Below are 27,592 nucleotides of genomic sequence, written 5' to 3'. Positions count from 1 at the left end.
CCCTTCAGCAGGCTGGCATGCAGCTGGGGGTGGCCACTGTGGGCAGACGCTGGAGCACGCAGGGCCCGGGGGAGGGTGTCACACACACAGGGCACTGGGCGCCCCATAGCTGGTGGCATAAGGCAGCTGCCATTCCTCTGCTCCTCTGACCTTTCCACTCCCAGTAGGGCCACAGTGGCCCTGGAGCCAGCCTGGCATGTTTACTAGGACCAAAGTCGGGGGGTCCACAAGTAGGTGTGACAAGCTGCCCTTGGGCCATTTTTGTCCACTCATGTAGACAGAGAAACCCAGGAACCAGAAGAAAATGCCAAAATGGTGTTTATTACTGTCTAGATGTAAAACCCAGCAGTGTTTTCCTCTCTGACGTGGGCTAGGGCTTCCCAGCCAGTGAGAGACAGGTCAGGAACCAGGCTGGGTGTCAGGCACTTGTCAGGCCCATTATCAGGTACCAAGAACCCTAATGCTACCCTGGGCAGCATGGGACTGGGTAAGCCTGGACCAGCAAGGAAGGGGTCCTCTCTGTTCCCACTCAGGCTGAAGCGGGGACCCAGGACCAGACCGTCTGTGCATCACTCAGCAGGCCTCCACTGCCTCGGGTCTGACCGAGAGCGTAGAAAGAGACCCCTGACTCATGGGGAGCCCCTGGGTCCTTCCCCCAGCCATCCACTCTCACAAAAGTACCTGAGGAGGTAGCCCCTACAGTCAACCAGGACGAGGCAGAGGGTGAACCGTCACAGATAAGCTTTCCTGCCTGGGAACCAGTGAATGGGTAGGGGCAGGAGACCCATACTGGCTTTCGTCACAGAGACACTTTCCAAAGTAGAAGAGGGTTAAAAATGCCTCCCCCCTCCCCTGAGATGAGAGGCCACTCTTTGGGTAAGGGGTAGTAACAGGATCACTAGGCCCAGGGACTCTGCAGGGAAGGCACTCCAGGGACCCCAGGGGACGGGGTTGCAGCAAGATAGGGCTGGACCACCCAGCGAGGCAGGCAGACTGACCCTGCGGCCTCCCTCAGGAAACCAAAGGGAGAAAGTCTGAGAGGGTCAAGCAGTGTGAGGGAGACTAGCCTCCCCAAGGCCACAGAGGCAGACCCTCAGTTGCCCTTTCTCCCTCCCTTGCTCTCAATCAGCATTCACAGACAAGTCAGTCCCTGGTCACCATGGCAACCAATGGCCAGATGCCTTTCCCAAGGCCTGGCCCATCTGCCCAGCTGACAGTGGGGTGTCTCCAAGGGCCGAGGGAAGCCCACCACCATGGCCGCCACTGCCATGGCCTAGAAGTCTAAAGCCGTGCCCCAGCGAGCCCAACAGAGCCACATATCCCCTGGGCCACTCCGACCACAGGCGCTGCTGCTGAAACAGATGGCTCCCTAACTCCCAGGCTCTGGGCCCCCTCCAAGGAGGTTTGGAGTAGCGGGCTCCTGTCCTGAAGTTCTAAGTGACAAATTGAAACACGGCAACATGATCATTTTGTTAAAAAAAAAAAAATGACCCTGGGCCCTCTGGGTCAGGGCCTCAGCACGCTTGGTCTGGGCCCCAGGCTGAAAGGCTGGCTCCTCCCCGGCCCTCATGGGAGGCCCTGTGGGCTACTGGTTGTTGCAGCCCTGTGAGACTGAGGAGCCCCCTGCCTGCTTCTTCCTCCGCTTGTTGAGCAGCCGGTTGTTAGAGGTCTTCAGGTCCTTGATCTGCACCTGGTCGTAGTCCACTCGCATGGTTGCCAGGGCACTGGTCATCTCCTCCTGATGACAGATGTCCACGGAGGTCAGGATGGACTGGCCTCAGGAGCCATCGCCCACCTGCCTCCAGCCCCTTACTCATGTCCACGAGGACAATGACAGCCTCTGTTGCCTGATCCATCCCCTTGTGTCACCTAACCCACACTGTGGTCCTTCGCAGTAGACACTGAGCTTACCCACCAAGGCACAGAGAGTACAGTGACTCCCTGCGACCACACCAGGGGTAAGGAGGACAGGGACCTGGACCAATGTCACCTGCTAAGAACGACAGACCCGCAGGGGACACCCTCTGGTGGCACATCCAGGGCACTGAAGCCCAAAGATTGTGCCCAGGGTGCCCTGGGGTTCTGAACTGCTGCCCCAGGCTCAAACCAGGCTGACCACCCTCCCAAATGTAGATTGTAAGGGGGTTATGGCCAAAGCCCCTTCCTTCACTAAGCACCCTCCACCAAGCCCCAGTGAGCCAGGAGCACCCCGTGAGTGTGGTAGTACAGCCCTGTGCTCTGAGTGCCCCAGCTGGATCCCTGGGCAGCCAGTGACACCTCAGGTTCTGGCCCCGGGGAAGGGGCTGATGACCCAGGCTCTCAGGAACCACCACCCTGGAGTCCCTTTTCCCAAAACCCTGGGAGACTGAGACAGCATCCACCCACCTTGACCTCATCCCAGTGGTCTCTATCCTCTTGCAGCACGCGGGCAGTGTGGAGGGGGGTCTGTGGCACCACCATTGATTGCTGGAAGGAGCCCCAAATCCACGGATCAGAACAGGCACCTGCGGCAGCACTGGCTCCCCGCCTCCATCCCCTCTCTCCTGGTCTCAGATATGGGAAGCAAGGCTCAGGGAGGTGAAAGAGCCCCATTGGAGTAGGGGCAAAGCTAGGCTCTCGGCAGGGTCCTGCAGCACATCTGTGGCCTGCCCCAGAGCCCCAGGAGCCGTAACCCCCCTGCCCACAGCCCCGCTCCAGCTTGCCACGCTGCCTGCCACAGGACAAGGAGGCACTCACGTTGATCCAGGGATGGTTCATGAACTGTGTGATGGTCAACCTCTCGGTGGGGTCTGTCTTCAGCAGGAGGCGGATCAGCTGCTTGGCTGGGAAGAGAGGGAGTGGGGCAGTTGCAGAGCTCCTCAGAGCCAGTTGCCCCAGTTCTGCCCAGGGTCCCGAATTCCTAACCCACAGAAACAGTGAGCTAGTAACTGTTTCTTGTTCTAAGTCACCATGAGTTGGGGCAACTCGTTAAGCAGACATAGAGAATGGATACAGGGCAAATTTGTCTGTGGTCCCCAAGGGGAAAATATTAATAAGGGAGAGGAGTCAGAAGAAGTTTTGAGGAGGCAAGTTTTGAGCCCATTTAGCAGATACAGAAACTGAGGCTCAGAAAGTTTGGGTGACTTGCCTAGGGTCACACAGCTGGGATACGGGAGGTGGGATGTCACACACCCAGGATTTGAAAATAGGCTGCTTTGACACCAACATGGTATTTCCCAGAATGAAGGCTAATGGGGTCCGGCAGAGCAAGCTGGGGAAGAGTTTCACTCACCATCTTCAGAAACCTCCGACCATTCAGGATTGGGGAAGCCGTACTGGCCCAGGCGGATCCTCCTCTTCATCCCCGGGGAGATGGCCTGGCCCGTGTTGGAGTAGAAAGGCGGGAAGCCACAGAGGCTGGGAGAGAGTGGAGGTCATTCGGCACAGGTATGAGGGCAGCAGCGGGGTGAACCCATTCTCCTCCCGAATCCCTGACTGGGAAGACAGGCAACCACCTTGGCCAGAAGACCAGCCCTCTGGACTCTGGGCTCCTCCTAGGACTGCCATCTGCCCTTGGCAAGGAGAGACCTTGAGGCCACCTGAAGGAGGGGTGACCAGAGGGGAAAGGCAGCCTGCGTGAAGAATGACCCACTCAAGCCCCTCACAAGGGTTGGGGGAGGGGGCAGAAGTGGTACTGAGGGTCCCAGGGGATGGGTGGTACTCACAGGATGTACATGATGACGCCCAGGGACCACATGTCACACGACTTGTCATACTTCTCTGGACCCAAGACCTCAGGAGCTACCAGGGCAGAGGGCACAAGAGGGCGCTCAGCGCCAAGGGTCTTGGAGCCCAGACAGGAGCCTGAAGCCTGAGCAAGGTGGGGAGCAGGTGCCAGGGTTGGGGGGTGGGGCAAAGCAGACTGGTGTCTGGCACCTTCTGGGAAGGCAGCATGTGTGTGAAGTTGGGGGAGGAAAAAGAGCTCGCAGAAAAAAATAAACCCGCTTTTAGGCTGGGCTATAACGAATGATAGCCTCCTAGCTTCTTTGGGCCAATATTGGCCTTGGTGAGGGAGGAAACGGAGAGAAGGTCAATCTGGGATTAGGTGAGGTCCTGCCACAGGCAAGAGGGCCTCTGCTCCCCAGCGGCCCTGTGTCCCTTGTCTCCCTGAATGTACAGCCTAGGCGACAGGCAAGGAAAGGCCAGGGGCCAGGCTCCGGTTTTTACTTCCAACGTGGCTACCATCCCATGGGGCCTTGTTCCTCCCCCCTGTGCAATGAGATGGGTAGACCAGAAGATTTCTAAGCCAAAATACTGCAAAACACGTACTGGCCTACAGGATACCATTTCAGCTGTCTTGGGGCTCCCCACTCCTTAAGCAGATCTCTTAGAAGGCACCCCCTGAGGGGAAAGAGCCCTCTGTAACAGGAGTCATCCCCTCTCTTGGGTAAGGAGCACCTTCAGCAGGGGCTTTTCTAGATCTGGGCTGCCCACTCGCAAGGGAGCAGGGAGCTTCTCCAAGGAAGCCTGAGTAGGTGACACCCCCAAGTCCAATCCCTGCCCTGGCCTAGGGGACCCTCTCCCTTGAGACAAGGGCCTGGTGCCTTGTATCCTTCCAATGTAATCGCAAAGTCCTGCCTACTTTCTGAATATGAATCCCAGAAAGATAAAAACTGGAGAAAAACAACCACGGTTGGGCTCCGTCCCAAGCTGATGGCAGCCTTTTATCACGTATATATTTAGAGCTACTGTGATGTCATTCAGCTCACAGGCCACAGCAAGAATTTTCCTGGATCTATTTTCAAAAGCAGAAGCTGAAGTTTGGGAGAATATTTTTGCAGCCTCCGGCCCCCCACGTCACCGCCTCCACGAAGACAGGATCCTTCCCTCCCTCCTTACTCGGCTTTAACCCTTTGGCTTCTGCAACTTCCCGGGGCTGCCCCACTCCACAGCAGGGTCTGGTAGCGGCAGGGACATACAAACCACATCCCAAGGACTCACCCACGTAATAGGGAGTATAGCAGGGTGTCTGCAGGGCATTTTGGGTGGTCTCTTTGGCAAAGCCAAAGTCGGTGAGCTTGAGTACTGCATCTTTCTCCTTAGACGTGTAGAGCAGGTTTTCGGGCTGGGCCAGGAAGATAAAGCATGAGTCTGGAGTTAGGCGCCAGGTGGGGTTAGGGACCCTAGAGGACCTTCAGGCAGACTTCCTTCACCTCAACCAATTCAGGAGGAGCCAGCTCCATCTCATGAAGACCCGGGCCTTGGTCTCCAACAGTATGGGTCAAATATGGAAAAGACCAAGGTGACTGGGAGGTGTTTCCTCCTTTCGCAGAAGGGGAACAGAGGCAGGTGTTCAGCCAAAGCTGTGAAGAGCCAAGGGCCACAGACAGCCCAGGGGTAGGAATTTTGGAGCCTGAGTTGGTAATGTTTCCGTGACATACAAAAATGAGGGTTCCAGGGCAAGGTAGGCTCTCATGTCCCCAAGCACTCGTCTGGTACCCAATCTAGAACAAGCCAGCAGGACAGCCTGCCTGAGGCTCTCGGAGAGAAGGCCCCCGCCTCGGGCCCCAGGAGCTGCACAGGGGCAGTCTTCCTGGCTGCAGAGCACAGAGAGGCCTGAGGGAAGAGGGTAGGGAGGAGGTCTGCATGGAGGAGGCAGCCCTAAAGCTGGTTCTTAATGAATGCGTAGGACCTAGGGCCATGGAGGAAAGGAGGGGACCCTCAAGCAGAGCTGGGGTAGAAAGACAGGGTGTTAGATGGAGTTCCAGTTTGGAGCCAATGAAAGCCCTTTCTCTGGTTCTATTTGAGATACTCTGACCTTGGATTGGGATGAAAACAGGAAAGCACGTTTAGTCTCCACAAGGGAGTCACCTCTACAGAAGACTGTTCTCTCCTTGGGAAAAAAAGGAAGCCAGAGCCAAAATAAAGCTAGGGTTCAGAAGGTGAGTCTGTCATGGCTCCACGCGTATCCAGAATCAAAGAATAAGTGGGCTGGCGGTACTCAGCCAGAAGAGGAACCTGATGCTACCGCTGGTCCCCGAGCTCCTCTCGGCCCAGTCTCAGGATGAAACAGGCCTCAGGGCAATGCTCTAGGCCTGGGGCAGAGGGCTCAGGACATGCAGGGCTCAGGACTCTGCTCTGACAGTGGCTGGCACGTGTCTGTGTATGCATGTGGGGCTGTCTCTCATGGTTTGCATTTTGCCCATCTGATCCTGATGACCTCGAGGACCCAGTCCCCCCTGGATAGGACATTTGGAGAGCTGAGCCTCCAGAACATGTCTGAAGCCCATCCACTGAAAGGGCAGGCAGGCCCAGGAACTGGGATGACCTCCACTTGTTCCTCCTTGCCTCCCAGCTAATGGCTTCTTTCCCTTCAAATGCTGGCATTGGGGGCCCCTGGGTGGCTTAGTCAGTTCAGCATCTGATTCTCAGTTTCATCTGAGTTGGTGATCTTGGGCTCGTGGGCTGGCCCTACACTCACCGGGGCTGGCTTCAAGGATTCTCTCCCTCTGCCCCTACCCTCACTCTCCCTCTCAAATAAACAAATCTTTAAAATAAAAAAATCCTTGCTGAAAGAATAAATGAATGATCACCAGTGTGGCACCTGCGCCAACTTAGGCACGATAACAATCTCTTTGAGACTTGTTCTCCTCATCTGTAAAATGGGTAACCAATCCAACAGGGTTATGAGAGGATTAAACAAGATGTTTGTCAGGGTCTACTGGCTTGAGGTAGGCACTCAGTTATCCTAAAGCCTATTGGGATTACACAGTGTTTGAAAGATACAAGGAGACCCATCTGGCTAGAGCAGGATGAGTATGCTGGAACCATGGAAGAAGTGGCTGAGGAGAGCAGTCTGGGCTCGGGGACAGAGGCCCTGAATGACGATCAAGGCAACTTGCCTCCATCTAGTGGGTGCTGGGAGCCATTGGGGGTTATGCACTCCCTTCTCTGGTCCCTCAGCCAAGAGCCTCACCTTGACATCTCGGTGGGCAATGTTCTGGCTGTGCAAGAACTGGATGGCAGTGCCGATATCCCGCATGATCTCTGCAGCTTCTGCAGACACAGAGGAGGGCCGGTGGTACGAGGCAAAGGTCGGGCACCTGGGGCTTCCACCCATGTGACTTCCGACGATGCCCCCAGAAAACACAAGATGGTGATAGCAGTCCATCTACCCAGGATGCCCATACTCTACACCCACCCCAGTCATCCTAATTCCCCCTGGGGATGCCGCAACCCACCTGGACCTCTTTCCTCGGGCCTGGGCTATCTCTTCCCAGCTCAGGTGCCGGTTGACACCTAGAGGGCTTTGAAGCCCCCATCCCAAGGCCATGGACAGTTCATCTCTGACAATGTGTTACAAACTCATAGAACTCTTTGGACACTCTGTCCCACCCTCTCTTGTTTAGCAAGGGAGACTGAGGCATAGAGAGGAGCAGGACCTTGCCCAGCATTGCACAGCAATTCTGTGCAGCTCGCCTCTGTCCGAATGCTCCCCATTGTCCTGCTGCATGCACATACCTCTCTCAGTGAAGGCCTGGTCGCCACGCTCCTGAATCCGACTGAAGAGCTCACCACCTTCCATGCTGGAAGAGAAAGTCACTAGAAGCAGGGCCCCCTGAATCAGGTGTCAGCCTACCGCTGCCCTGAATCACGGGCCCAGAGCTTGGGCCTGCCTCCACCTGGCTGAGCCTAGAGCAGCCCAACTCTCGTCCAAGTCTCAGTTCCCTCAAGGAAGGGAGGAAATGTCAATCATCATCATTATCACTGCTTTCTGAACACCTACAGTGCTCTGTGACCCGGGCCTGGTCCCTTTACCTCTCTGTGCCTCCACTTCCTCTCTTGTAAAATGGGATTTATGGCACCAACGTCACAGAGTTATGCAAACTGAGTAAGCAGGATGTGAGGAGCACTGAGAATGGAGTTGGGTACAGGGCGAGTACCACATAAACATCTTCCTCCACATTTCACATGCCAGTTACAGAAACTCAGAGAGGTTAAGAGCTACCCCAAATCACACAGCGAGTGGGTGGCAGAGCCAGGATCTGAACCCCAAATCTGACTCGAGAGTTGCTAACCTAGCTAACCTATAGGATGAGGGGGCACTTAAAGGTAGATGGGGAGGATCTCAAGGTCCAGACACGAAACCCAGTGTCTGAGGAAGGCTGGGGCTGAGCCTCAGTGCTGTTGGGAGAAGCCCAAAGTAGAAGAGGCCACTGGCTCCTGGATTACCTGTGGTCTCCTGGGACCATGGAAGCCCAAACCCAGGTAGGAAGGAGAAAGCAGAGGTGACTGTGTGTGTCCCGCTCCTCCCACATCCCCCGTACCCACACACTCAGTCTTCCAGTTGCCTTCTCTGACTACTCTTCTTGCCCCTCCTCACAGAGTGAGATCACACCCATGGAGGCCATCCTGGAGCCCCCATAGTTCCCTTCCCACCCTGGTGGGAACAGCCTGCACCCACCCCTCCGTTACTCCTCAGGGGCTGGGGTGCCTCCTGGGGCTGCTATCTTAAGAGCAGAGAGGGGCCATAGAAGAATGGAGCCCAGGGGCCATGGGAATACCGACGAGGCACTGAAGCAGGACGGGCCAGCGTACCACTCCATGACGATGAGGAGACAGCGCTTGTTGTGATGCAAGTTCTCGTACACGTCCAGGATCTGCACAATGTGAGGGCCGCCAGAGGCCTGCCAGTGGTGGTCCACCTCCTGCCGGGCCTTGGGGCTGTCATACAGGAGCTGAGGGCAGGTAGGCACAGAAAGTGTCAGGCACATAGCCCACCTCCCCAGCAGCCACCCAGAGAGTACCACTGCCTTCACTTTGCAGACTGGAATAGGGAAGCTCAGAGAGGCCTGTGACCTGCCCATGGTCACCCAGCTTATGAATGGCAGAATGAGGATTCAAATACAGATCTCCCTGAGTTGTGGTCCAATGACCACAAGAAGGCCTCGGGAGGTGGCTGACAGCTTGGAAAGGCTCAGAGGCCGCTGAGAGAAGCCCTGCCTCTTCGTGAGGGCTGCAAGCCAAGCAGCAGTTAGTTGATGGGCTTTGTAGACTCACACATCAGATAGGAGACCCCAGGCCAGGGGCCACACATCCCCGGAACTGCCTTTTCCCAAGGGGATGGCAGAGTTGTAGACCCAAAGGTAGAGTCCAAGGGCAGGAGGGACCCTAGCTGAAGGAAGGGCCAGCCTGGTCTGGTGAGGCCTGGGTTTGGGACTGAATCCCTCCAGTGACTCAGTGTGACCTCAGGCAAACATTCCCAGCTCCAAGCCTCAGCCCACAACTCCGTAAAATGGATTCCTAACGGAGTCATCCCCAGAGGATGCATCACGGCAAGGCACGTGGTGCATGGCCAGACAACAGGATCCCTGCTCAGGTTAACTCAGCCCTAGGCTACGGCTGCCAGCCAGAAGGCCAGTCACCAGAAATGGGCAAGGCCCTGGAGTGGTCCTGTTTGGAGGAGGTGTGGGGGAGGAGAAGTCAGCCTGCATGGTGAGGTGATCCAGAAGGCGGAGAGCCCGGAGAGGCCGACCAGCCATCCTGGCACACAGGGCTGCTCACCTGAGACCCCGCCCCATTTATTTCCGAGTTGCTCAGGGCTATGGACCAGGGTCAGAACTCAAGCCTCAGGCTCAGAACAGCTTCATCTCCCTCAGCACCCACAGGACCCAGGGCCTTTCCTGGCCTTCATCTCCTCCTCTGTGGGATGGTTTCCCCTCTACCAGGGCTCTGAGTGGGGCAGACTCTGGGATCAAGCTCCCTAGGCAAGGGCAGACTGAGGCACAGAGGAAGGCAGAAGGTTCTCGCATCTGCTGCACCATGGCTATTCCTCCATCTCTAGAGCTGCTCACCTTGACCCTAGCCTGGGTGTGCAAGAACGTAGGCAAGTCCCTCCACCAGTTTTGGGGTCCCTGCTCCATCAAGCATTTCAGGATGGGGGTGCACATAGAGGCTGCTGCGGACAGACTCCCCGCCTGGAAACCATGAGTCCCTTGCTCACGCTGCCTCTGCCTCCCGGAACATCCTCAGCTCCGTGCCCACACAGCTCCCGAGCTCCAGCTTCTTGCTGACGGCACTGGCGGCGGGGGCTCGGTCACCCCCACTCACCACATCAGCTCAGCCCCACTGTGTTGAGGTGGCTCCAGCCAGGGTTAGCCCAGTCTCTAGCCACCGGACCCAAGATGCGCCATCCTCCCCTACCCCCACTCTGTCTCCTCTGCACTCTTTCCTGTGTGGATCCCTGCCCCCACCCATCTCCTCCCCACGCTGGCCTGACTTGACCGTGTCCTGTAGGGGTCTCCAGGCTGGCTCCTGGACCCCCTCCTCACTCTGCCCTGCTCCTCGTATCTCACCCCTATACCAAGGTCCTCTTTCTCCTCTGGTAAAATCGCAAGCACACAGCTGGAAACCTCCCAGTGGGGTCCCCAGCCCCACCTATTCCTGCCCCCACCCTTTAAATCCCCATGCCCGTTCCTCCAAATAACAGCCACCTTCTCCCCTGGCATTCGGGCCTGCCTTCCTCTCACTGCCTGCTACCCTTGGCCCCCAACCCTTTCCATTCTGGTCAGAAGGACGTACTTGCTGACCCGAACAGCCGTCACTCTGCCTATGCCACAGACACTCTTGCCCTTCTCCTTCTCCATCAGGTCAACTCCCTCTTTTTGAGGAAACTTCTGGGCTCAGTTCAGATGTCTCCTCCTCTGGAAAGTCCTCCCAACACCTTCCCCTAGGGTTTTTGCCTCTCTACCTCCCCCCAGGCTGAAAGCAGCTTTAGGGCAATCCAAGGAGGGCTGGCCTGCTCCTGAACAAAGGGTGGGGGGATGGGCAAGGTGCTAGAAGGAAGGTGTGGGAGGGAGAGGAGGAGGGGAGGGGACCGCCAAAGAGGGGCCCACAGGGCTCAGGGCCTGGGCCTGCACCCTGTGCTTTGCTGGGGTGGAGGAGCAGGGGGAGGTGCCCGAGATGGGGCCTCGGACTACCTCCCACCCCACTCAGTCCATATTTAGGAACCCATTTCCCACACGGATTAAAATGGGCCTTTTCTGAGTGTCAAGGGCTTGAGAACAGGCTTGGGGTGGGGAGAAGGCTGCCCCCAGAAAACACAGTAAATGCCCCCACTGGCCTCTCTGCAGGGGAGAACACGGACGCCAGAGTCCAGGACCCGGCCCACCCAGGCCCAGCTGCCACGGAACCTCCTGGGCCGTCACTCTTGATCCCTCAGCTTGTCCCTGAGTGTGGCCCCAAACCTCCTTGAGCCTCAGTTTCCTCCTCTGCCTTCCTCATAGCCAGCGCCTTCTCCTCTTCCAGGAGTCCCCCCAACATCGCCTCCTCTCAGAAGCCCTCCCTGACCACCCTGCCAAAAGAGGACCTCAAGGATCCCTCGTTCTCCCTTCACCTTTTCTTCTTATAAATATGTATGTGTTGTTCATTGAGGTACTCTCCACACACAGTAAAATGCACAGGTCTCAAGAGTCCAGCTCAGGGAGTTTTGACAGCTGCACCGCCCCCCATGAGCCATACCCCCCCCAAGACAGAAACACTTCCAGCTTCCCAGCGAGCTCCCGCGTCATCGCCCTTTTTACCTCCCTCCTGTGCAGCTCATAACCTACAATTAGCTTGTTCCTTTGATAACTCTTTAAACAAACACATGCTTATAGATATTGCACTTTTCAATGTGCCTGGCTCTGTTCTGAGCACTTTATAAATATTAGGAGAAAGGGGCTTCATTATTCTTATTCCTTAGCTGAGAAATGGAGGCACAACGAGGGGAGGTAACTGGTCCCAGACCACATGTCTGGTTCCCCAGCCAGGCCGGCACCAGGCCGCCTCCCTTAGCAGACTGTGGGCCCACAAGGGCACGGCCAGCCTGCCTGGTCATCCCTGGATCACGGTAATGGGGGTTCAGGCCCTGACACAGGGCACCGGCTCATGTAATGGCTCATGTTCATTTACAGAACAAATCTATGAAGTGGGGTTAAGAGGAAGAAACCCTCACAACCCATCATGAGGACAGAATAAGATTAAACTGAGGAAGACCCCGGAAGGTTCAACAATGAGAGACATGACAATCTGGCCAAATTTGCTCCCCACTGTGCCTTACTCACCCTCCCTGGTAAACCAGACTTTACCTCCTCTTCCAAGGAGCCCATCCTGACTGCTCCGGCCCACGAGGCCATTGCTGTAAATGGTAATTTGTTGGCTTCATTCATGCAGGTATGTGAGTCCACACAACCCTTCATAAAAGATGTCCCCAAGCAAGAGCCTCATTTTCGCAGGCATGGAAATGAGCACAGGGCTAGGAGATAGAAGGCTCTGGTTCTACTCTGACTCTCAGCGTGAACTTTGGTGGTTCCTTTGCCTCTCGGGGCCTCTGTTTCTCTAAAGTTGAGCTACAGCACTTGGGCTAGATTGAGAGAAAGGAAACCTCTGGTCAGGGGCTCCTTGCAAAGCAACTACAGTAAACCCCCTCCCCCACCACCACCCCCAGGGAGCAGCCCCTGAGGCTCCATGGACACATGTGTAAAGGCCTGAACCCAGTGGGGACCACGTGGTCCCCAGTCACAGTGGGGAAGAAAAGAAGATGGCGTAGGCTTCTGACCAGCCAGTTTGGCAGACCCCAGGCTTACCTCACTCCCACCCCATGTCCCCTGGGCCCCCCAGGGGTCCACCAAAGCTGTGGGTCTGTGATGGCTCCTGGGCAGCTCCCCCAAGCGCCCGGCAGACACCCACACACCCATGAGGCAGAATCCTGGCTTTCTCCTAAGGGTGGGGCTCCTGGCCATACTTGAAGTGTGGGCCCCACTGAAGTTAGATGAGCATCAGATCTGAGATGACATTTCCTTGAACAAATGACACTGCTCTAGCCTCGGGCTTTGACTAAGTGGTTTCGACCTCTCCCTTCTCCCTACTCTCCTTTGCCAAATTCTCCAAGCTGCCCCCAGAGCCTACAGCCAAATGGCCGAGACCCCTGCCAACCCCCACCAGACATTGGACCCCAATGAAGGTTGAGGTCCCAGCAGCCTCAGGTGGAGTGGGAGCTTCAGGACTAGCCAGGCCCCCTCCTCACCCATCCCCACGCTGCATCCTGTCCCAGCCAAGGACAGGCTTCCCGTGTGGGTGGAGGAGCTCCCGAGTTCAGGAGCTGGGAAGGAGAGCAACATTGGACTGGAAAACAATTTGCAATTTACAAAACACACTCTCCCCTTATCTCCTGGGAATGCTGGTGCCGCCCTGTGAGACGAGCAGGGTGTGGCTGGCAACCCCAATTTACAGACTGAGAAGAGAGATTCAGGAGGATGAAGTCACTGCCCGGGGGCCACCAGGTTGGAGTGTGGCAAGGCTGAACAGGGAGAAGGGACTTTTGAGAGAGTGTCCAGACAACCCCTCCCTGAGGGGAAATGAGAGGAGGGGGAGGCACCGACCAAATCTACTGCTTATAGGCCTCAGGAAGCTTGCTCTGAAATGAATGTGTGCATGGGGGCCAGTGCACAGGGGTGGGGGGGTTGCACGGGAATATGGATACAGGCATGTATAGGGGTGTATCCCTAGGGGTACATGGGTATAGGGAGCATGAGGGAGGGGACATGCGTGCAAGTAGGGCCATGGGCATGTGTGTCTCCAGCCCCTGCAATAGTGACTCTGAACCCCCGGAGAGTGGGACCCATCCATCTGTCCATTTATTCATCCACTATTTTCTCTCTCTCTCTCTGAAGTGCCCACCAGAGTACTGGGCACGGAGAGGCACCCAAGAAAGACTGGGGTCTTGCTGCCACTACTCACCCTGTGACCACCTTGGCCAAGCCCAAACCCCTCAATTCAGATCTCCTCTCCCATTGGGGCCCTGTCTTCCACATCACCTCACATGGCCCAGAGCTGTGAAAGTACTCTGTCTGCTCTCCTAGGGCATCAGATGGAACTGGGATGTCTGTAGCAGCTCTGTGAGGACACAACTTTGGGACAAGCCCCCAACACCCTACTTCAGTCCCAGATAATCCCACCTACCCAGACACTTACACTCACCCACATATCTAGTGTCCAAATCTAGCTAACCTCAGGGCCGGGCTCTTCTCAAGTAAAAAGCGTTCAGTCTCTCCATCTGTCTCACACACAGGAGCCCCCAGGCCACCAGCCTGGACAGGCAGCCTCCCCTCACCCAACCTCCACACTCCCAGCCAATTAACCCACAGCCGGGGCTAAGCTGCTCCGTGGCCTCTGTGGGAACACCCACTCCTTCCGGGGGAAGAGAGCTGGCTTGCAATCTCTCCCGCCAGTGAGGCACTAACAAATTAAGAAATACTAACTCCGGATTTCATGACAACCCACAGCCCGAGAGACTCATCCTTACAGCAGAGAGAACCTCCTGGAGACCAGACATCCGGATGCTCTCGCTGCCCAGTGTGCCACTCGAAGTCCCATTATTTCCATTGCTCTACTCATTGACAACAAGAGTTCAGGCATTTTATAATCCGAAAGCATGACTAAAACAAGAAACGTCCGATTCTCTTTAGAATACAGAGAAAAAGGGTGCCTGGGTGGCTCAGTGGGTTAAGCCTCTGCCTTCGGCTCAGGTCATGATCTCAGGGTCCTGGGATCGAGTCCCGCATCAGGCTCTCTGCTCAATAAGGAGCCTGCTTCCCTCTCTCTCTCTGCCTGCCTCTCTGCCTACTTGTGATCTCTCTCTGTCAAATAAACAAATAAAGTCTTTAAAAAAAATAGAATACAGAGAAAAATAAAACATACCAGAAACCCATGTAAACTTGTAACTAATAACTGAGGACATCTTTTGATTCTGAGCTTCCTGAGAGTCTTGGCAAAGAAGGAAACCAGATAGGCTCTGCTGCTTTTATCATTTCCAGGAAGAGAGGCACAGACATTTGTTGAACTTTTTCCACAACCAAATTCTTTTTTTTTTTAAGATTTTATTTATTTATTTATCTATTTGAGAGGAAGAGTGAGTGAGATAGAGAACACAAGCAGGGGGAGCGGTGGAGGGACAGGAAGTAGCAGGCTCCCCACTGAGCAAGGAGGCAGATGCAGGACTTGATCCCAGCACCCTGAGATCATGACCTGAGCTGAAGGCAGACACTTAAACAACTAAGCCACCCAGGTGCCCCTCAAGACCAAATTATTTTTTTTTATTAAATCTTTTTTTTTTAAGATTTTTATTTATTTATTGGACAGAGAGAGATCACAAGTAGGCAGAGAGACAGGCAGAGAGTGAGAGGGAAGCAGGCTCCCTGCCGAGCAGAGAGCCCGATGCGGGACTCGATCCCAGGACCCTGAGATCATGACCTGAACCGAAGGCAGCGGCTTAAACCACTGAGCCACCCAGGCGCCCAAGACCAAATTATTAAAGAGATTTAGCATCAGACCTAACATGAGGGAAAAGTATAACATTCTGACAATGTCTTCAATAATAATTTTGCAAGATACAGAAAGATTCACATGAACCCATAAATTCCTTCCTAAAGACTGAGGCCGGCGCATGGCATCGCAGCCTGGCACACCCGCCGGGAGCTGGACAGAACCTCACCAGACCCTCTACTTTCTGGGGATTCCAGCTTTGTTCTGGGCCAGAGTACAGAGATAAGAGAGGCAGAAGGACCGGTATATCCCCCCACAATACCTCTTCTCCTACTAGGGGGGTCTCACCCCGGCCTCCAGCAAGGGCAGACCAGAACACTGAAGAACTGCCTTTCTGGACTATCCACCGCATCACAGTCAATGCCAAACACTCGGGCAGCAGAACTGAATGGAATGGTATAGGGAAATACAGGTCTTTGACTCCCATTTTGTTCATTGTGGGGAAACCTCTATTCTCCACAGAGAGAATCTGGGGAAGAAAAAGCACTTTGAGCCTACCACCCTCCCTCCTTGACAAGAGCATTCAGCTCCGTCATGTCTAAGGTCCCTTCTGGCTCCCAGTTCTGATTATTTGGCATTATTTTTCCCATTAGACAAAGCCCTGATTTTATGAAAGACACAAACCACCAGAATAGCTAAATTCATTTTATAGCCAGTTGCTGAGACCACGCCTGCCTTGTGCTGCTAGCACCAGTGAGGGCTTCTAACACACTTCACCCTGGTCTCCTGGCCGGCCCCTGAGTCCCACGTGCCTCTCTGCCCACTCAGACCAGAGGCCACAGCCTCAGGGGTACAGGTTGACCTCAAGTTCAGGATTCAGGTCTTCTTCTTAGAAAGCCAGAGCCAGGCTCACCTCCCCAAAGCACCACCCCACCCCAGGATGCCGCTGCTCCTTGGAGCGCCGCTGGCAGTGTCAAATCTAACATTTTCACCATGGTTTCGAATTAGAGCCTCAGACATGTGCCACTGTTCTCACACAGACTCATTTCCCCGGCTTTCGTAGCTCATTAAAGGAGCTAATGGAACCAGTTTTGCAGCTATGGATTAGTTGGCCTCGTGCCAGATCAGACCTCACTTCATTAAGTTCTGGCGGTAGTCTGTCCTCTGGCTCGCCCTGTCCATTTGCCTCTCCTCCTCAGAGGCTAAGTTCCAGGGAGGTCAGCTCACGGGACACCACTGACCCCAACCACCCAGGCCCCAGCTGGATGCTCAGGGACCGATAGGAGCAGATCCGTTTTAGCCTCTCCTTCATGGCAGCTGTCCCTCCCTGGTGCTCGGCCAGTGGGGTGTTGGCCCCGGCATTTGACCACAGGTGCCACTTCATTCAGTGTTCACCATACCCTGAGAAGAACCAGTGTCATCCTTTTAACTCTGGAGAAAATGTGGCTCTCTGAGCCTCACTGGTCCTATCTGGAAAATGGGAGCAAGGATAGTATGCAGGTTAAGTACCTTGCCCAAAGTCACACAGCTGGGCACTGAGAGTCGGGACTTGGCAGACAGCTGCTTTTCTCACAGAGCAGACAAGACAGGTAAGCCCAGCCAAGGGGGCCCAGGAGGAAGAGGAGCCCCCAAAAAGCCCCTTCCGGGCCAAGACCAGAGCACCTGATGGCAGGGAGTAGAGTGGGGGGTGGGGGCTGATAGGCTTGGAGTCTCCCTGACCACCTCCCACCACAGTCCTGGGAGAGGAGAGGATGGCGGAGGCTGCGTGCCAACTGTCTTCACAGTGAGCTCTGTCGAAGCAGATCCAACACATGTGTGGAAATTGTCAAGTCTCAGGAACACAAGACTCCTTCAATTTGCTAAATTTTGGTAGCCTCAGTTTATGTTTCCCACAAGCCACAGATGACCTGGAAACAAAGGCAGAAGTGCCAGGTCTGGGGAGGGCTAGAGATGGGTGGGAGAGGGGCAGAATACTTCCAGAAAGAGGGAGCTGAGCTGGGCTCCAAGGCAGGGAGGGAGGGGGACAGCAGGAACATAAGTGCTAGTTGGGGCAGGCCCACGGGTCCTAGTGTCCCTGGCCAGAGACCATGTACTATGAAGGACCAGCTGTGAGCACAGGACTCCAAGTCAGACAGATCTGGACTTCCCTCTTCCACTTGCCTCTAGCTTTGGGCAGGCCATCAACCTCTCTGAGCCTCACTGGTCCCATCTGGAAAATGGGAGCAGTGACAGTAAACATGTCCCCAGGTGGCCATGAGGATGGAACGAGAACACAGAGAGAACTCAGATTAACACCGCACCAAGTACGTACAGAGTGGAAATGGGCCTTGAGGTTCACTTGGCTCCAGGATTCCCCTGGGTCTGCCCTGAGGTGGCCCCATACTCTTCACCTCCAGAAATGGGGCAATCCAGATGCAGCCTCTGGGACCAAGGGGAGACAGACCCCGTGCAAACCAGCAGGTCACAGGAAAAAGTCTCAAACCCTGAGACGGGCAGTACTGGACCTGGCTTTGCAAAAATGGACGAAGAATCAAGAGTCTACAGAGCCTGGTTTGCTGTAAAAGGCCCAGTGAGGAAGGGACAGACCCTCCAGTGTGGTGAGAGGGTGAGATGGCTGATCTCCGGGGAGGGATCCTGGGGTGGGGTGGGTTGGGGGGACCAAGGTTCCCTGGGGACCCAAGCCAGGGAACTAGCTCAGCTCTCAGCTTGGCAGACTAGAAGAGGGGTACAACTCGACTCTCTCAGGCAGCAGCTGCCTTTATCCCCCTCAGCTGGCCCAAACATTCTTTTGAGCAATAGCCCTTTCTGCAAAGTGTGTGGTGACTCCGGGCCAATCCCTTAACCTCCCTGAGCTCCAGCTCCCCATCTGTGGAAATGGGTGTGCAGTCTCCTCACACAAGGCAATGAGGACGGGAGGACAGGCAGGTCTGGGACTGTCAGTATCTACTTCACAGGAGGGGAAAGAGGCCCAGGGAGAGCTACAACATCCTCTCTCTCTCTCAGAAATTACACCCGGAGTAAGTGGCAGGACCAGAACTCCCTTTGCCCAAGGCAGGTACCAGATCCCAGCACTCCACCCAGAACCTTCTGAGAGGGCTATTTGAGGAGAGGCCACTCAGGGGCTTGTGAGGGTCCAGGTTCTATTATCCTGCTTTAAACTTCGTAGAGGAAAAAAGCATTTTTCTGTCAAAATCAGCTACATTATTGGTGAAACATTACCCTGGTTCTATTTCTCCTATGACAGTATAAAAATAGGACATTTTCACACTAAGACTAGAAAATTTCAGCAAACACAAGGGTTTTATTCTCATCTCAGAAGCAATGTCCCTTTAACGGTCCCTTCTGGTGAAGAGACCCCCACTTCAGCCACGGTCTGTGCCCCCAAATGGCCAGTTGTGCCACAGGGATGCCCACATAGCCAGCGGGGCTACAGAGGGTAGCGGCCACCTTCCCTAAGCAGAGGGTGACTAGGGCAAGTGAGGCTATGCCCAGGGGACCCCTGCTGAGTCACCCAGCAGGCCATGCCCCTGGCTGGCCGTAGTAATAGGAGAGCCAACACCCTCTAGCTCTAAGAAGAGTGACGGCTAGTCTCTGTCCCCCTGGAGCAGGTGTCACGAGGATAACGAAGGAATAAATGTGTGTGTTGGGGTGGGGAGAGGGGAGACAGACTGGACTATTCCTGGAGGCATAGTGCAGAGACCCTAGGGAACCTTCTGTCCACACCCCCACTCCCCAGACCTGCTCTTTCTGAAGCCAACAGCCAACATCATATCTGCTGGCATCTCTCCCACTTCCCTTGGCTCCATCCATGTCCCTGCAGCTCCCCACACAGGCTTGGGTGAGCACAGGCAGCCACAGCCTAACTCAGGCTCCTCCCAGAGGGGCTTCCAACCTCCACAAGCCCCTGGCTGCTCTCCCTTTCTTGCTTCTCTTCTGCCCGAGGACTCTGAGGGTTCCAACTCCTGGGAAAACTTCTTGGTCTTGGATTATGCCATGGAGCCATAGCCATGAAGAAGGGGAAGTCCTCCTCTGAGAGACCAGGGTAGTGGTCTGGCCACACTGAGGGATGCTCCTGCCACAGCAACAGGCAATGGTGACCCATCCCCATTCTCTCAGTCCTTCCTCAGGTAAAGATGCGCCTTGGTATAGGCCTAGCCTGATGAAAGGCTTTGACTGGGCAATGGAGTACAGTGGAAAGGGGTCTTCCAACTTAAGTCCTAACCCCAGAGCTCCTGTCCATAGCAGAACACAGACCTTGCTGGTGGAGTCTCACAGCTGACTGTCCCCCTGGTGACACCAGTTACCAGCCAGCTTCGGAGAGGCATCTTGGGGCCCCCTCTAGCCAGTCTCCACATGCCCATCTACTTGCACCCCTACTTACCTCTCTGGCAATGCCCACAATTGGCACCCAGCAGAGTGCCCAGCCCCTAATCTTACAGATGGGGAGACTGTGGCCTGGGAGAGAGGTCTGGCATCCCAGGGATGGCTGAGAGCCACAATTTGACCTGCCACACAGGCCAGACAGTCTGCCCTGAGGCGTATCTGTGCCTTCCGGAATCTCAGTGTCCCCATCCAGGACCTGGGAGTGATACAACCCATTCTTAGATTTTTCTGTGTCTGGGTTCAGCATAGAGGAAGCACTCAAGGGATAAGTGGGTGCTCTTATCCCCACCCCCACACCCAAGTTCTGCCCCAAGTGCCACTGCCTGCCAGACAGCGTGGAGGCTACCAGCCTATCCCTCTGCCATACCCTGAGAAGGGGGCTTGTTTGTGTTGGGGGAGCATCTACAGAGCAAGTTGTGAGTCCCTTGTTGGAGGCTGAACCCTCAGGAATGCGGTGATGAAGTGTGGCAGGTCCAGGCCCTGGCCCATCACACCCCCAAAAATAGCCTTGAGTGTCCCAGGTGACGGGGTCAGGTGCAGAGTGTGGGCTAGAGAGTCAGGTGCTCTGGAGGGCTCGTCCCAGCCAGTGCAAGGAAGCTCACATGCAATATTGTCCCCTAGAGCAGAGAGAGGTTGTACCTCATGTTCAACGCCTCCCAGTCCCTCCACAGGTTCCTCCCACTGGCTCTGACCCCAGCCCCTTCTCTCCTCAGCCTCAGTCTCAGCCAGAGAATCCTTGGGAGTCACAGTGCTCCTGATCTCACACTGTTGTCCCGAGCAAGAGTCTCAGACCACTGAGCCATAAAAGGAGACCCAACACGGAGGCCGCCGCTGAAGCTGACTTCCTGCACTCCACAGGGGACTCCTCGGGTTACAAGCTTGGCCCAAATGTTCCTGACGCCACTGTATTGGCTGCCAAGGCTACCGGCAACTGGTCAAGGCCGGCAGCAGGAGGGGACGCTGTGAGTGGTGTGGGTACAGCCAGAAGCTCCTCCTTTCTGTCCGACACCTACCCTACCCTGTCTGGGGAGACTTTCAGGGTGACTAGCATGAATCCCCAGCACCTGACTAGCCTCCATCTATCTGCTGTCTGCCCTTGGCCTGCGGGCTGCAGAGAAGTGGCCCATTAAGCCTGAAACTCCTGAGGCAGAGAGTAACAAGGCCACAGAGGGGAGGAACTAAGTGACAGCAAGGGAAACAGAGAGGGAAAAGAAGAAATGAAAGCAAAAAGGAGCTAAGAAGAATAGAAAGCGTTATAAAGAGAAAGCAGCGAGGACAAAAGCCCTAGCCTAAAGAAAACGGCAATCCTAACACCAAAACTGCAAGAAAATCCAAAATCAATATTCTCAGTGTCTCTGGCCTGTCCAGTGCTGAAAAGGCCTCCTGAGGCTCCTTGTTCCCCAAAACCAGCAGCCTCCTTTTCTTATTCTCCTGCTCTAAGCAAAACCCCCATGGTTCCTAGCAATAGAATTTTATTCACAATTACGCAGGGCCTAATCTACTTAGTTCCAAAAGGGTGGGAGGGTAGGAGGAGTTCAGGACCCAAAATTCTTTTTCACACTATTCTTTCTCACCCCACAAGGGCCTGGCTTCCCCAAGTGCACAAGAGCCCAAGGGAATCCTCAGAAAGGTCAATAACGTGCCACCAAGAAAAAAAGCACTCAGACAGCCTCTCATGTGGGAACACAAAAGATCTCATGCAGACAGGAACAAGGCATAACAGAACCAAAATTCTCCTGGAAGAAACACAGGAGCCGGTGGGAGCCATGTTCTTCTGCCCCGAGAGCAGCAAACCCACACATATTGTGGGGGGTGGGGGGTGGGGCACACTCTTACCAAACCTAGGGAGGGTCGTTGTCTTCAACTCTTGCCTGGTGACCATCACCTTTGGACACCCAGCAGTCAGTCACCAGGCTGGAACCAAAGGAGGTGAGGGGACCACAAAGCCGATGCTCCACCTGCTGCCCCCTCCCAGGGGTGTCCCATGATGATATCCTAAGGAGGCCCTTGGAGAAAAAGATGAGGGATCCAAGTAGGGAAATGGCTTCCCCAAGATGTAACAGACCTCAGCAGAGACATAACAGACTTCTGTTGTCAACAGAAACCAGGCCCTTCACACACGACCTGAACTAAATGACAGCGCAGGAGACCCAGAAGCCTCTAGAGGACCCTGAACAACAGTGCTCCAAGAGGGTTCTGGCAACATTAGGAAAGAAAGTTTCGGGAGAAGGAAGGAGGATTTCTGCCCGCTTAGTGAGGGAGGACACCAAAGACAGACAGAGGTCCCTGGGGGTGCGGTATGAACCGGAGCTGAGGGAGAATGACAGGGGCGAGTCGCTGACCTTTTTTCAAGGCCCTGTATAAAGGCATCTTCTTCCACATAGTCCCTCTATGGCTCCCAGCGTCTGTCAGGGCCTGGCCGCCTATCCCACTGAGATGCACCACGTCTGATCAGGACCCTCGGCTGGAAGTGGGGAAGCAGAACTCTGCGGCAGGTGCCGAGCGGTCTACACCAGGCATGCTGTCACACATACCCTGTGCCCTCCTTTGTCATCCACATCCTTTCAGACCAGAGGCCTGGATTAAAGCTGGCAGTCTCTTCCAGGAAGTCTCCCCTGGGTGGCCCAGCCCAGACACGGTTTCCTCTCGCCCACTCACCGACCTCACTTCCTGCCTGTGGCAGTCTGGACGCTGCTGGGCTGGGCTTGTCTGAGACTCAGGAGGCTCGAGAGGAACCACACAACCTCTCCGAGACAGCCCCAGAGCCATCATGTCCCTTGCGTGCTGGCCTTTGGGACCACGTGTCCGCTCACGGGCAGAGCCTGCACAGCGAGGAGAGCTGGGCAGAGAGAGAGATGTGAGCAGTGCCACTCGGGCTCCCAGCGAAGCCATGCAGGAGGACGCCAGGACCTTTCCAGGGCCCTAGTCTTAGAGACCTTTCCCTGTCCCCATAAACTAGCATGAGGCATGGGGTGACTTAAATACAAAGACTCTGGTATCAGACGCCGAGGGTCCCATCACAGCCCCACCACTCTTCAGCTGTGCATGGTGGGCAAGTCGCTGACCTTATTGAATGTCAGCGACAGTAACCACAAAATGGGAATGACAGGAATTAGGTAAGAGAACACGTATCATGCACTGGGAACGGGGCCTGCCGGACAGAACAGTCTGGAAAACTGTTAGCCGTCTATGAGAATATCAGAATCCACAGCAGCAAGGCCTGAAGCCTGAAGGGACGGCATCAGGTCCTGGAGAGGCTGGAAAGATTCTGGCTCTCCCAGCAGAGGGGATCCCCAGCAGAGGTGCAGGCTCCGAGCACAGCTTCTAAACCTGTGAGCAAGGCCAGCTGGGCAGGTATGAAGCAGCTCAAAACAACCAATCTCTGCTCCAAACTCCGCTACTGGCATTCTTTAGGGCTTGATGCCCTTCCTAGGATCTTTGTTTAAACAGCCAATGGCCCAACCCTGAGAGTTCAGCAGGTTCCAGCAGCATGGAAGCCCATGAGCTCCCCCAATTCTTTCCTTCCAGAAGAGGGACGGCCCAGGGAGGAGGCTGGGTACAGTGAAACCCCTCCTGGGGGGACTCCATCAGACAGGGCTGGCAGCGCTGCCCACCCAACCACACGCTTCCCAAGTTGTTGACTCGGTAACAGATGGCCCCGCCCAGGCTGATCTGACCAGTCTGGAGATGGCAGGTGAGGGGGTGGCAGCTGCCAAATGAGAAAGTACCTGGCCTGCCTGGCAGCCCCACCCAGCCTCCACTCTGGCTCACCAGCGCCAGCTTTGGCAGGCAGGCCGCACCCATGGAGCCCTGGGGCAGCTCCCCTGCCTGGGCTCCAGCACCCCACCACTCCACTCCATCTGATGAAGAAGAGTAGAGGAAGGCACGAGGAGCCTCGGGGGCCTCCAACATACTCCAGTGGTCAGAGAGGAGGGTCTGGAGCCCCAGAGTCCAGAGAGCAGGGATGGGAAAGAAGACTCCGCTTTCCCCACGTGCAGAACCCTCTCTGTCCTCTCAGAAACTCTTATTGTTTTTTAATTTATTTTATTTATTTATTTTTTATTTATTTATTTAATTTTTTATTGTTTATTTGTCTAAGTGCCGCAGGCAGGAGTGACTGTGGGAGAGGACCCCAAGTGGGCTGGGCAGGAAGTCGGGAGGGGAGGAAACCTGGCCTCTGCTACAGTCTGTCATCCCAGTCAAGCTACATGGTTTCCGACCACTGACTCCAAGTCACAGTTTTCATACACATGATAAGGACTGAGGGATTGTGTCTCAGATGTGGTGGGGTGACTAATGGGGGACAGATATGCAGGGTTGTACCCAGCTAGAAGTGAACCTGAGGGGTACCAACTCATCAGTCAGACCTAGGAGTGGGCACAAGATGTCAGTAGGAGGCAGCCTCCTGCCCCCCATACCTGGCAGGCAGTCCCCACTAGGTCCTGCCAAGGGGTCAGCAGCAAGTGCTGAGGGTGGAACGGAGGGTGGAATGACCGCAGAAGCAGAAGCTGGCCTTGGGAGGGAGCCACTGAGTGGGAGCAAGGCCAAGATGGACCACGACAGTGGAAGGGGCTGAGGGGAAGAGGCCCAGCACCCCGGGGAGGAGCCTTCCCTCCAGGGCCCCTGGAGAACAGTAACAGCTATGGGGACACTGACCACAACTTTTCCTGTTTTAGGCGTGCCTGCTACATTCCGGACTTTGGGCTAAGCACTCTGCCATCTTGAGCAACAGGGCCAAGAGGACAGGCACTTGTCCTGTCCTGTACCACCTAGGCCTGTATCACCAAGAAGGGCAGAGATGGCAGGGCTCAGGGGCTAAGCAGAAAAATGCCATGCCCCTCCTCCTCGAGGCTGGAGCCACCACTCACAGGACAGGTACGATGTTTCAGAAGCGACGTTAGTGCCATCTTGGAAGATGGTAAAGACTTGCCAGATGGCAGAAACTTCCAAACTCACTCTCTAGAGGGGGACTGGGGGCAAGTCAAGGAAGATGTTGGAGTGGGAGCCACATCTAATCCATGTCCTCCTAGAGGCCAGCTCCTGAAGGTCCCAAGGCAGTAGCCCTAGCCACACTCACCCATCAAGCCTAAAGGGGTATAGCAGGGGGATTTGTTCGAGGCCTGCCCTATTCCCAGTCTAGAACAGAGAAAGCACTGAAGTCCTAGATTCAAGAGGAGGTGTTTTAGAAACCGTTGCAGTCAGAAGTGTCCCCAAGTCAATTGTCAGACACAGCACCCATGGAGAAGGGCCTAGACCCAGGCCTGCTTAAAGCTGGTGTTGTCTGGGTCCCAGATCTCTGGCCTCTCATTCCATCCCTGCCTGGCTCACAGCATCTGGAACACCACAGAGGCTGGTCAGAGCTCAGGTCTGGCTCACAGGGCCAAAGCCTTGGTAGTAAGAAGAGGTTCTCTGGCTTCATTCGGCCCCTTGTCTATCTACCCAGACTGCCCCTGACCCACAGAGGTGAGAGCAGGGAGATGGTGCTGAGGGAAAGGGTAGAGACTCACCCCCCAAGAAGAGCCAGTTTTCCCCTGGAGGAGTCAGAGTTAGTAGGGTTAGTAGGTGAAGAAGCCGTATCTGAGACTCAGCCTCACCAGCCCAGCCCGGAGCCTCCTCCAGACCCATCCCATCAGCCCTAGTGCCCCTAGAAAAGACACAGGGAGTTGGACCCAGGTCCCTGCTCAGATACTTGCAGACACTATGACCTAAATAAGTCCTGTAACCTCTCCAGGACTGCACCAGGCCCAGTACCAGTTACTCTACAGGCATCGTCTCCTCCCAAGTTCACATCAGCTCCTTATCTTTTCCCCTGAACAGAGCCAGAAACCTGATTTCCAGAGTCCTGGACCTAGTACAAGGTCATGGAGCTGGCAAATGCAGGCCAGAGATTAGAGCCACATCTGCAGAACCCTGCTCTCAGGCTCATAATTGCAATGTCTGTAAAAGGAGAAGATCCTTTGTTGTGTTCTAATGTCCAGGAGCCACTTTCTTTGCCACAATCTACCCATCCAGGTGGCCACTGGCACCAATTACAGTTGAGTCAGGTTCCCAGTGACCACAGATTCAGAGCATTCTGGGTAGGGGGTAGGTCCTCGGCCCAGAACTAAATGACTTAAGCCAGAACTATGTGGCTACATCAGCCACCCCCAGAACTCCCTGGATTCCCCTTGTATCAGAGAGTTCTTGGCCTCCAGGGAGCCTATGGTGTGACACAGATAGATGGCTGACCTGCCCTCTGCCCAGGAACCAGGGTGAGTCAGGCTTGGAGCAGGACCTACCCTTTTCAAAACTGGGCCGGTGACTCAGCTGGAGCCCATCAGTAACCTCTTGCTCACAGGTGTGATGGGTCCTATCCCTGCCCACCAGCGAGCGCTGGGAGGCTCCCACCCATCACTCCATCGGGGGCAGTCAGGGGCCACAAGAAAAAGCACCCCCCACCAAAGCCTCGGTGGGAACTCAGCCTTAGGCAGAAGGAAACTCAGTTCCATTCCAGTCAGAAGAGCTTCTCATGAAAAAAAGAAGAGCTTCTCATGGAAGGAACAACCAAGCTGAGTGAGGGCTTCCCGCCTTTGGCCAGAACACATAGGCCCAGCCATAACCCCAGAGTCAGGAACCACTCCTTCCCTGTTTCCGGGTCCAACAGATTCTACCCCTACTGACTCCACCCCTTGCTTTCTGAGACACCCCCAGCTTAGCTAGGCTAGGCCTTGTTTTCCCTGTCTGTAAAGCAAGGAGGACCAGGAGCTTGACTTCACAGGGGAGTGTAAGAATGAAAGGAGAGACTGATCATACGGTGCACCCACAAGCCTCTGCTGTTGGGCCTCCCAGGTCGCCCACGGAGCAGTGAGGGGTCACTGACCTTCAGGGCACACTTCTGCCCAGTGCGCCTGTGGAAGCACTCCAGCACCTTGCCGTTCACACCCAGGCCCAGCACCTGCTTGGACAACTGGTAGTCATCGGTCACCGCATACTTCTTGGGCTCCCGCCGCCCCCCGACGGCAGGAGCGCCCGCAGAGCCAGGTCCGCAGGGTGCACCTTGCGGGGGCACAGGACCCCCCTGCTCCTCTGCTGTCTCGCCATCCATGGCCCCCGAGGGGCGCTCAGAGGCGACCCCAGCCTGGCGCGTCCAGGGCCACCTGGGGGAAAAGGGAAGAATGAGTTCCGTTCAGACTCCTCCGGTACACCCCAGCCGGAGCCCCCGATTCTGGCTGGGCTGCGGGCAGCAGACAGAGCGGGGAGTCGGAAGCGAACTGTCCGAGAGTACGTCCTCGAGGCAGGGGGCGGTGGTCGCGCAACCAGGCACTAGCGAGTCCCGCCCGACACCTGTCAAGAGGGGAAGGGTCTGGGCACCAAGTGGCTGCGAGGTTCTGGGAGCGGAAGGTGGAGGGAGCCCTACGAGGGCGTACCTGACGAGGCCGTCCCTGACAGCAGAGTGCTTGGCTGGCGCCGGTGAGGGGCAGGGACCCCAGTCCCGGGAACCCGCGGCCGAGAGCTCCTAGAGCCGAGTCCCGCCAGCGACCGCCCACGTGACCGCTCCCCTGCCCCCCCCCCCCCCCCCCCCCGGTGCGTCCCGGACTTGGAGCGGGCTCAGTCAGCCTTAAAGGGCCAGGCCAGCCCTGGCAGGACGGGGCTGGGAGGGAGGCCCCGGCGGGCCCCTCCCCTGAGCCCGGACAGAATAGGGGGCGTGGCTTCTCCAAGAGGGCCTACACCTCCTTGGTTCTCCAGACACCCGCGAGGCCTGTGTGAGCCCCGGAGTTTACCAGCGGCCTAGGAAGTGACAGTGCAGGAAGTCTTGTTTCTCTCGGAGCCTCAGGAAGCCACTTGAGTCGGGCGTCTTTTCTGTACTCTGCAGAGGGCCCTCCAGCGAGGCTTGTAAGGCCTGCGACTTCCTTAGTGGTGACCCACCGTCAGCGTACCTAAAGTCTTA

At 55.7% G+C, this 27,592-nt stretch overlaps 1 protein-coding gene across 2 annotated transcripts; it reads right to left on the bottom strand.

The window, feature by feature from the left end:
- Positions 1–301: 301 nt before the first annotated feature.
- Positions 302–27,207, bottom strand: MAPKAPK3 (MAPK activated protein kinase 3). 2 transcript variants are annotated; one of them, XM_045991676.1, is made up of 11 exons: positions 27,072–27,207; positions 26,525–26,801; positions 8,578–8,717; positions 7,501–7,565; positions 6,956–7,035; positions 4,981–5,104; positions 3,705–3,780; positions 3,272–3,396; positions 2,737–2,822; positions 2,386–2,466; positions 302–1,738 (listed from the first exon to the last, which is right to left on the bottom strand). In XM_045991676.1, the coding sequence occupies exons 2-11, from the start codon at positions 26,747–26,749 to the stop codon at positions 1,586–1,588; spliced, it is 1,155 nt and encodes a 384-aa protein (XP_045847632.1). In that variant the 5' UTR covers positions 26,750–26,801; positions 27,072–27,207; the 3' UTR covers positions 302–1,585. The 2 variants fall into 2 exon arrangements, with proteins under 2 accessions (XP_045847632.1, XP_045847633.1); XM_045991677.1 differs by having other exon boundaries at positions 1,596–1,738; positions 2,386–2,543.
- Positions 27,208–27,592: the final 385 nt, after the last annotated feature.

The sequence above is a fragment of the Meles meles genome, chromosome 20 (assembly GCF_922984935.1).
Source record: "Meles meles chromosome 20, mMelMel3.1 paternal haplotype, whole genome shotgun sequence".
Taxonomy (NCBI): Eukaryota; Metazoa; Chordata; class Mammalia; order Carnivora; family Mustelidae; genus Meles; species Meles meles.
This window is presented reverse-complemented; position numbering and strand designations above follow the sequence as displayed.

What these genes read in the sequence shown, in the direction of transcription:
- MAPKAPK3 (XM_045991676.1), bottom strand. Translation starts at nt 26,749, where the DNA reads ATGGATGGCGAGACAGCAGAGGAGCAGGGGGGTCCTGTGCCCCCGCAA. An exon ending in GTCGGAGGTTTCTGAAGATG is followed by an intron (nt 2,823 to 3,271) that starts GTGAGTGAAACT and finishes CTCTCTTCCCAG; the next exon opens with CCAAGCAGCTGATCCGCCTC. An exon ending in ACCACTGGGATGAGGTCAAG is followed by an intron (nt 1,739 to 2,385) that starts GTGGGTGGATGC and finishes ATCTGTCATCAG; the next exon opens with GAGGAGATGACCAGTGCCCT.